Raw genomic sequence first — 11,079 nt, forward strand, 5'->3', positions numbered from 1 at the left:
TAGCCACCACTAACCTGCTCACCGATGCACAGTTCGGGCGTCGCCAAGACCACTCTGCTCCAGACTGCATTACAGCCTTGGTGCAAACATGGACAAAAGAGCTGAAGAAAGAATGACAGCCTTTCACATCAAGGCAGCATTTGACCAAGAGTGGCATCAAGAAAGCTTAGCAAAACTCAAGTCAATGAGAATCTGGGGGGGAAAACATGCACTGGTTGGAGTCATACCGAACACAAAGGAAGATGGCTGTGGTTACTGGAGGCCAATCAACTCAGCCCCAAGACATTGTTGCAGAGTTCCTGGGGGTATAGTGTCCTAGGGCCAACCATCTTCCAACATAAGGTCAGAAGTGGGAATGTTCTCTGATGATTGCATACTGCTCAGTACCATTTACAACTCCTCAGATACTGTGCCAACATGCATGACTTGCACAACATTAAAGCTTGGGCTGTTAAGTGCCAGTCAATCACCATCTGAAACGAGAGATTCCAACCATCTCGCTTTGACATTCAACAGCATTACCTTGCTAAATCTCCCCATCAGTATCTTTGAGGGGGTGGGGTCACCATTGATCAGAAACTTAAGTTGAACAGCCAAATAAATACTGCGGTTACAAAACGGTCGGAGGGAGGGAATTCTGCTGAAAACCCAAAGCCTGTCCACCATCTACATGGCACAAGTCAGGAGTGTGATGGAATACTCTCCCCATTTGCCTGGATGAGTACAGCTCTAACACCCAAGAAGCTAAATGCCATCCAGGAAAAAGCAGGCTGCTTGATCAGTTATCAGTTACCTTAAACATCCACTCCCTTCACCACTGGTGCATAGTGGCAGCGGTGTGTACCATTTACAAGATGCACTGCAGCAATCTGCCAAGGCTCCTTTGACAGCACCTTCCAAACCCGCGACCTCTACCACCTAAAAGAACAAGGGCAGCAGACACATGGGCGGCACAGTGGCGCAGTGGTTAGCACCGCAGCCTCACAGCTCCAGCGACCCGGGTTCAATTCTGGGTACTGCCTGTGTGGAGTTTGCAAGTTCTCCCTGTGTCTGCATGGGTTTCTTCCGGGTGCTCCGGTTTCCTCCCACAGCCAAAAGACTTGCAGATTGATAGGTAAATTGGCCATTATAAATTCTCCCTAGTATAGGTAGGTGGTAGGGGAATATAAGGACAGGTGAGGATGTGGTAGGAATATGGGATTAGTGTAGGATTTGTATAAATGGGTGGTTAATGGTCGGCACAGACTCGGTGGGCCGAAGGGCCTGTTTCAGTGCTGTATCTCTAAATCTAAAAACCACCACCTACAAGTCCCCCTCTAAATCTCACACCATCCTGACTTGGAACTATATCACTATTCCTTCATTGTTGCTGGGTCAAAATAATGGAACATCCTCCCTAACTTACACCACACGGACTAGCGGTTCAAGAAGATGGCTCACCACCTTCAACAACAATTAGGGACAGCAATAAATGCCAGCCTTGCTAAGACTCTCATCTCAGGAATGAATAAAAACCTGAGTGCCACAATTCTATTGAGAATCCATAATGTAAGTGCAAAAGACTCTGAAACAACAGGAAATACTGCATTACCGGACAACAGTTCAGACTCCCAACAAAAAAAAAAGGACGGTAAAGCACAAGGTCTTGGAGAGTGAAAAGGCCATCAGATGAACACAGATTCAATGTCGTCAAGCACTTAGAAGACAATGTCTTAAACTGGATTCCCCCTTGTAAAGAATAGTATATTGGTATTTACTTGCAGGAAAAAATGAGGGGAAAATTAGATTTATAACTAGATGTTTAGTATAATTTAGCTTGTAGCGAAACAAAAACTTCTGCACAATAGTCAGTCGCTCAACTGAAAGCGGATTGAAACCATCCGCATTTAAATTCTGAAACGGAATCCACTTTAAGAATGCATACACGCTCCCACACCGCCACCGCACCCCCCCCACCAACCCCTCCCAAACTACAAATGACCATAATCCATGAAGAGAACTGCACTGTGATCAGATCTGACTTCACTTTAAGGCAATTGGCATGCAACGGTGGATGATATTCGGCAATTTATATTCTCCACTTGACTCCAAATTCAGTTGCTTACTACAGTGCAAGTAGTAGACCAGAAGTGAATCAAATGCACTGAAGTATTGAGAAGGTAAATAGATTACTACTACCAGTAGATAAAATGTTAACTCAGGTTTAGTACCAAAAGAATAAAGACCAGAAGAATTTCTTCAAAGGGTTATTAGAATATGGGATGCATTGAAAGTCAATTATACATTCAAAAGGGAATTAGATAAACATTCATGGCAAAATATTGAAGGGCAGGGAAATAGGATCAGTATGGAGCTCATACCAGCACAAGCATGACAGGCCAAACAGCCACTGGTGCAGAAATGGATTCTACTTCACATAGCATTAACTAACTTCTCTTAAAGCATATTCAAGCCTTGGCTCAGTGGCAACATACTTGCAAGAATCAAAATCATGGTTTCAAGTTGCTCTACAGGAATTGAGCACATAATCTGAGCTGATACTTCAGTGCACTATTATGGAGACGTAATGGAGCACTGCATTACCAGAGGTGTCATCTTTCAGATGAGATGTTAAGCTGAAGCCCTGCCTGACTGTTCAGGTAGACGTACAAGATTTCATGGCACTAGCTGAAGAGCAGCAGAGGCCATCATTAGTCCTTCATCCAGAAGGGAACATAGTACCCCAGAATTGTTGGGAAAATAAGAGTTAAATGTGTATGCCACTTATTAGTGCGCTTAAAAAAAATTTATAGCAAGGAAGAGATATTCAGTGTTACAAATTGCTGGACAAATTGCTCCTGTTCCACCTTGCAAAAACCAGAGCTCGCAGTCAACCCAACCATGACTTTCAAGATATTGCTGCATTTGTGTTGTTAAAACAAATTAAACTCGCTGCAGAAAGTTATGGCTGTTATTTAACAATGCAAGGACCTTTAAAATGCATAGATTTAGTTCTTGCAATGTTACACAACCTCTCCAGCCCAGAAAGGGAGTGAGAGTCTCATTCCTGCAGGAGGTAAACTGTTCCTAGGTTTTTATTTAAAATATTACATTTTGAAGTGATTTCCCACTTTTCCATTGTCTTTTATCCATCAATTCGATCTTTCCCTCATACTGTGCATCTAATTTGACAATAATTCACCCCATTTTCTTCTCTGGTGTTCCCTTTTCTATCTTTAAATTGTTTAGAGATAAATATTGATTATGATGTTCAGGAGGTCCCAGATGCCCCAGTGACCTCATCATGCCATCAACTTGTATTCCAGCAAATTGAGGTGCAAAGATTTTGAGCTGAAGAGTGAAGCAAAAGTCCAACTCGGGGCATGCTGCAAGATACCCTGCTCTGGCAGATTCTGGCCCATTAACTGATCAGTTATTGTGGAATCATATGCAAAAATTGCATACCAGTGCCAATATTTGAAAAACTGAAGTTCTTTGGGAAGTCCTGAGGACATGAAAGGTTCTATTATAAACAGAAGTTATTTCTTTTTCGCCCTTTGGGGTGAGTAGAGCCGCTAGAGGTTAAGATGTAAACAACTATTATTTGATCTCAAAACAGTGAATTGTTATACCAAGAAAAGCAAAATAAAACAAGTGAAAGCACTATTGTTAGCAAAAATCTTATGTGCCTTAATGTTGGTTTGAAAGACTTTTCTGGGCTTATTTTAAAGGAATGAAGTGCCTTTAAGTAATAAGACAGATTAACAGTGGAGTCAGAAAAAATTGGTATGTACATTATAATGTGCTGTTTTACAAAATAATGAGTAATTGCATATGGACTTTCACACAAGCCCCTGTATCTAATATGTTAGAATATAACAGAAGCTAATTTAGAAGAAATGTACCAATGATGGTTAATTTCCATTAGGTTATCTTGCAAACAACCTAGTTTTAAGAATAACTCGACACAAGTACATCAGACTTTAATCATAAGTATCTGTAAAAACCTAAAAAAGAATGACAGATTAGCAGCAGACCTACCTGTTTACGTTCTCGCTTTGGAGGCATTTGCGGCTGTGTTGGATTTATCATAACAGTGGCAGGTGCCACTGGTGCTGAATATGGTTGCACTCCCTGTGTTGTTGGATAATAGGTTCCTGAAGAGACAAAATTTCAACAACTTGGTAAGGACACATTGTCCACTTGTTGCAAGGTTAACCTCTGATGGTTGCTTTTAAAAACTATGACTTAAGGAGCTCCATCACAACAAATTATAAACTTTTAACTTTACATAAAGAATCAAATGAACATAATACAGGTCTGCTCTTCGCTCCTCTCACCTAAGTTATACACAGACTAAGTTTAAAAATATTAGTCACTAACTCCCCAAAATCCAATGTTCCTCCCAAGAATATTTTAAAATATATGAACTGGGGGTAACAGATCAAATTACCCCATCTTTAAAAAATACACTGAACTTCTAACATCCTCCTAAACCAAATAGGAACATAGGAGCAGGAGTAAGCCATTCAGCCCATCGAGCCTGCTCAGCCATTCAATACGATCATGGCTGATCATCCACTTCAAAGCCTTTTTTTCCCCACACTATCCCCATATCTCTTTATATCATTTGTATTTAGAAATCTGTCAATCTGTGCTTTAAACATACTCAATGATTGAGCTTCCACAGCCCTCTGGGGTAGACAATTCCAAAGATTCACAACCCTCTGAGTAAAGAAATTTCTCCTCATCTATGTCCTAATTGGCTTCCTCCTTATTTTGAAATTGTGTCCCCTAGTTCTAGACTCCCCAACTAGGGGAAACATCTTAGCTGCGTCTATCCCTTTAAGTATTTTGTAGATTTCAATGAGTTCACCTCTCATTTTTCAGAACTCTGGGGAAACTGGGTCTGTATTCTCTAATCTCTCTTCATAGGATAGTCCAGCCATCCCGGGATGAAGTCTGGTGAACCTTCGTTGCACTCCCTCTATGGCAATAATATCCTTCCTAAGGTAAGGGGACCAAAACTGCACACAGTAATCCAGGTACAGTCTAACCAAGGTTTTATACAATTGAAGCATGATTTCACTACTCCTGTACTCAAATCCTCTTGCGATGAAGGCCAACATACCATTAGCCTTCTTAATTGCTTGCTACAACTGCATGTCAGCTTTCAGAGACTTACTGACAAGGACACCCAGGTCCCTTTGTACATCTACACTTTCTAATCTCTTACCATTTAAGAAATAATCTGCACATCTGTTCCTCCTACCAAAGTAGATAACCTCACATTTTTCCACATTATATTCCATCTGCCACTTTCTTTCCCACTCACTAAGTCTTTCCAAATCCCCTTGAAGCGGCTCTGCAACTTCCTCACAACACACATTCCCACCTAGTTTTGTGTCATCTGCAAACTTGAAAATACTACATTTGGACCCCACATCCAAATCATTGATGTATATTGTGAATAGCTGGGGCCCAAGCACTGATTCCTGCGGTGCCCCACTAGTCACAGCCTGCCAACGCGAGAATGACCCGTTTATTCCTACTTGGCTTTCTGCCTCCAAAGAGCCCAATCCGCATCTGGACGCCAAGTCTCTTTCTTTGTTTGAACAACTGTTCTCTGAAAGGCAATCACGACACAAGCAAGCTGTCCTAATTCAGTAGTAAAAGTCCAGGGAAACACTTCAGTAATCACAGTTCAAAAGATGTCACAATTGAACACTATCAACCGTTGGAGACAAATAATTGGTACATGGAAGTTGACAGGTTTTTTTTTAAAATTGAGTTTCAGACAAGTTTACCCCTTATTAGCCTTTATATTTTGATGCTGAATTCTTTATCTTCCTGCATCAATACAGAGTTAATACAGGCACACCTGAATTCGCCACCATTTCCTTTCTTTTCTCACCCAAGGCTTTGATTACTTGCTAGGATAGTATTATTGGGCACCCTCCAGCACCACATCTAAAATGGCCATTAAGCACATGCACAAGCTTTGTGAGCGACTATCAATGGCACCTTATTCTGCAAAATGCAGAACAGAGGGATGCCAACCACATCAGGTACACAACTAAATAGCCACGGGGATAGAGAAATCTTGACCATTTTCATCATCCTAACTCAGGATACCAAGTCTGTAGTACACTTACTGGCTGATCAGCTAACTCAGCACAGTAGGGACGAAATCCAGGCCTTCATGATCGGTTAGCCTCATACTTGGTGAATAGGATAACTGAGGTATCCTAGGAGGTCTCTCCCTAACCTTTTGCTAATGTATTTTTTTACATCTGAATACCGATGGCCTAATTTTGATCCATTACAAACATTAACAAAACATGTTGCCCATGAAGCCAGAAAAAGACTGAATGGATTACTTCAGCCTCCAAGTGATGAACATTTTTAAAGAGGTACTACAACTTGATGATTTTGCCATACAGTAACACTTAATTTCAAGTACTCAGGAACCAACCAACCTCAAATACTGTTCAATTATAGTGCAATTAGCCAAGTCAAAATGACATCTTCTCTTCCAACATCTTTTATATATGTGAAAGTGCACAAGTGCGAAAGCTGACTAACTTCACTAAGTCTAGAAGAAAGCTCAGTGTTGTAAATACATATACACATGAAAGTTGTAAATCTTAAGACAAGGGTACCTAAATCTGCTCAAGAAATTAGAGTCCAATCCAAATAGGTGAGTACCAGCTCCATCTCCAAAAAGTTCAGACAAATGAAGTATAAATACCAAATTAAACAGTTTTTACATCAGAAACTTTTACACCAAGTTATTTATAAAAAGTCAAACAAAATTGCAAAGTTGTGCCTGAAATACATTTGGCAGACATTTGAAGTCATAAACTTGTAAATATCATTTATTTAAGTCTGGAAACTAATTCTGAAGCTCAAACTTCTAAAGCCTATACTCATTTTATCCATTTATATAGTATAAAATGCAAAGAAAAAAATATACTTCAAATTTTATAACAAATGCAGTCACATTAATCAGGAGAGCCATACCCAATTACACAGATCAGTAAAAATTTCAAAGAAGAAATCATTAGCATGAAGCACAGACAAGTTAAAAGTAAACACAAAGATAACTTACACTTCATAAAACCTATACAACAGTTAAAACTTCACTACATATCAGCCACAATCAAGTAGAAGACATTACTGGCACCTGCAAACCACCCTAATACAAACATTAAAAAAGAAAATATTTCAGAAATGAACACTGGTTCCTTCTGCTCGTTAACATTAACATGAAATATTGTATGTGCACTCAAATACAAGGATAGCTCGAACAAAAATTCAAACTGCATTGTAGGCTATTTAACGTTAACACAAATTCAACAATTCATTAACCTACCTTGCGTAAAATTTACAGCTCACTTAATTATTTTCCCTTGCACTTAACTTTTGTTTTTAAAACTGTCTAGTTGCTGTTCAAACATGGCATGAAGAACTTGTACTCAGATGACTGCAATGTTGACTCCAAAGAGCACAGGCTATTTATAGATACAGCAACAGCATGAACAGAGAAGAAACAAGTTCAACAGAAGACCCATTTCAGACCAACTAATTTAGCAATAACACTTGCTGAAAAATGTATTCATCCCTCAAATTAATACAAAACAGGTGCACTTAGATTAGTTTGTCAATTCAATGTGGAAAGTATGTATATAAGAGTATAAAGTCTAAATCACTTCAAAAAGCCCCTGTTAAAATTTAACTACAAACTCCAGCACTGCACTAATCAAGTAACAAAGAAAACGTACAAGATAGGGAAAAACAGTCAGCATTTTGTTTGCAATGTCCAACATGTGAAACTACTAATCCACTTCTGCTCAACAGGATTTTAAACTAAAAGCTGTAGTGTGCTCAAGTACACGGACAAAAATATTCCAAATTGGCAAAGAAAACTGTCAGCTTAAGAACACATTCCACATAAAACAATTGATGAAAGTTCAAGAAAAAAAGTACCAAATTTTCAGTCAATTCAGAAAGAAACTGATTTTTTAAAAATGGTTTACAATCTTCAACTACACCACCTCAAATGAGTTAATTTTACAGAACAAAGACAGAGGTAACAGCCAGCTCTATGGTTAGAGGTCAATTGCTGAGATTTTAAAATATTCAAAGATAAATTTATTTTCCATTATTGCATTATAACTCAAGCTAACAAAAATTTTAATGATTTCAATCAATCATTCTGACAGCCGATTCTGCTCAGAGGCTTTCAGAACACTGCTTCATAATCTGCATGTTAATTACATTAATAATTACATGTTTAAAAACTGCTACAATTCCAATTGCACAATTTTTTTATTCACAAAGGCCAAGAATACACCTAGAAATGAGATGTGCCCCAGGTTTTCCTGCTTTTCCCACACAAAGTGGAAAGAGCAATCCAAGTTGATCCTTCCTTGCAAGCATGTATTTTCCATCCCAAAAAAAGGCCAGAACTCACTGCACAGGTTAGCAAGTAAGTCTACATCTCAACAAATGAAATCATACTCCAACAGCAAGCAACAGACATTTTTGTCTGGTGTACTGACCTCTACCTAGAGAAGCCAAACGCCAACTCTCTGACACCTCCCCCTACCTCCGCTGGACTAAGATCCCACCACCAATCACCATTGTTCCCAAGACTGTCACTGACCTCATCTCCTCTGGAGACCTTCTCTCTATGGCCTCCAAACCCCAAACAGCCCACTTTTACCTCCTTCCCAAAATCCACAAATAGGACTGCCCTGGTAGACCCATTGTTTCAGCCCCACCGAACTGATTTATTCCTATCTCCAATCTCTTCCCATCTACATCAATGACTCTTTCGATGCCCTTCGTCACTAACAGTTATCTGGCCCTAAAAATCTCCTTTTCACCATGGACATCCAATTCCTCTACACTTCCATCCCCCACCAGGGTGGTCTGAGAGTGCTCTGCTTCTTCCTTGAACAAAGCCCAACCAGTCCCCATCCACCACCACCCTCTTCCATCTGAAACAACTTGTTCTCACAACTTTCCCTTCAACTCCACTCGCTTCCTCCAAATAAGTGTACCTGCATGGATCCTAGCTATGCTTGCCTTTATGTGGGATATGTGCAACACTCTTTGTACCAATCCTACTCAGGCCCCCCTCCCTCACTTCTTTTTCTGCTACACGGATGACTTTAACGGTGCAGATTCCTACTCTTGCCCTGAGCAGGAAAACATCAATGGCTTTGCTTCCAATTTCCACCATTATCTTACCTTCAAATGGCCCATCTCTAACTCTTCCCTTCCTTAACTTCTCTGTCTCCACTTCTGGGGATAGCCAGGCTATGAACCAATATTCACTCATCCCACTGGCTCCCACAGCTACCTTGACTATACTTCTTCACACCCCACTTCCCGTAAGGACTCAATACCATTCTCACAGTTTCTCTGCCTCCATTGCATCTGTTCGGATGATGCAACCTTCCATACTAGTGCTTCCAATAGGTCTTCCTTTTTCCTCAAAGAGGATTCCCCCCCCACTGACCCATTAAGAATCGTGCTCTGCCCCTTTTCCAAGAAAGCTATTAAATTTAAGTACCAACATCCTGGAAATCAACTTTTTTTTCAACCATAGCATGCTTGAAAAAAAATAAGAGCATATGGTAAAATCAAACTTTAATAACCAAGAGCAAACCGGTTCAAGAATATAACCCATTACATAATCCGTTACATCCAACTGTCACAAAGCATTACATTAGTAGAAATGACAACAGGTAACCAAGATTCAGTTCCTCAGAAGTAGATAAGCTTAGTATACCATAGTTTTATATTCTTCAGTACCACAGCAGGAACTATTTTTCATTAACGTGCATGCTTGCATCCCCAACCCATTCAACATATTTACTGTTGTATAGCTCAACTGGCTATTTTTAATTCCAGTTAGCCCACCTCATTTTTGTGTGCGCACTTTGTGTCCCCACTCCTTTAAGCAGCTTCCAATGTAAATAATGAGTTTACTCCTCCAATCAAACTGATACAGAACCATTGCTGCTAATCTATTAAAAATCACTGTGCAGCATCATATAGATGAACAAAAAAAGTCATGTTTAAAGATTTAAAATAGGTGCATGCCATCAGAACACCAGTAATTTCTTGAAAACAAACCGTTTAATAGTCTGATAATGCAACAGCAATGGGGTGGGGGCATTTAATATATGGCAATTTTCCCAGACCAATGTTTATTTGCTACAATTCAAAACTACATGCACATCTACAAATACACACAAATTCCACAATGTCAGTTAAACCAGTACGCAGTAAAAAGGTCTTTATCCAAAGATTTTTCTGATGCTCCTTTCCATTCCTGTTTGCCATCTACATTCTGAACAATTTCAAGAATTCCAAAGTATTTAGATAGACAAAATTCAAAAACAAGCTCAGCCAAGCCAGAAGTTAAGCATGCATCTGATTTCAAAACTTGAGCCACAATGGTTTGGTAACATACATGCTGTTTAATAAACAGTGGTTTTCATTAACTAAAAATCAGTATCAATAAAAAGTAACAAATATTTATTTTAATTACAAAATAATGTAATTAGAATTAAAATTTTGTTCAACTAAAATCAAGCAATTCATGGAAGTACACAAAACCAAAACAATTACTATATAAGGGAAAGTAACCATGGCTTGCCAATCTAAACTTGAATACCTCAACCCATTAGTTATTTCCAAGAGCATGGTAGGTATGCAGAGCATAACTAGCCAGAACAAACCAGTAATAAATTAACTTACTGTAAACAGCCAATTCCTTCCTTAACTCTTCAATACCTAAATTGTCAAAGTCTACAAGGGTATGCATTTAATACTTGCTACAGAAGATTCTTACCTAGTTTACAAGTTCTTCAAATGAACTTACAATTGTGCGAAAGGTTATTGACCTGAAACATTAAAATGGTTTCTTTCTACAACTGCTGCCTGACCTGCTGAGTATTTCCAGCATTTTCTGTTTATTACAATTGCATGTCTCATTTAAAAAAAACTAGAAAAGGAACCAGAGATTTGTCATGCTAACACTACTAGAATTTTCTATTAAAGCTTGTACTGCTACGTTAGCTT

The 11,079-nt window shown here is 39.2% G+C and overlaps 1 protein-coding gene across 15 annotated transcripts in view; it reads right to left on the bottom strand.

The window, feature by feature from the left end:
- eif4g1a (eukaryotic translation initiation factor 4 gamma, 1a) overlaps positions 1-11,079 on the bottom strand; it is a 130,817-nt gene that overhangs the window by 77,027 nt on the left and 42,711 nt on the right. For all 15 annotated transcript variants that reach the window (XM_068042306.1, XM_068042316.1, XM_068042313.1 and 12 more), the window contains one exon: positions 4,021-4,136. In XM_068042306.1, coding sequence (XP_067898407.1) covers positions 4,021-4,136 — 116 coding nt within the window. The remainder of the gene's footprint in view (positions 1-4,020; positions 4,137-11,079) is intronic.

The sequence above is a fragment of the Heterodontus francisci genome, chromosome 11, assembly GCF_036365525.1.
Source record: "Heterodontus francisci isolate sHetFra1 chromosome 11, sHetFra1.hap1, whole genome shotgun sequence".
In the NCBI taxonomy this organism is placed as follows: Eukaryota; Metazoa; Chordata; class Chondrichthyes; order Heterodontiformes; family Heterodontidae; genus Heterodontus; species Heterodontus francisci.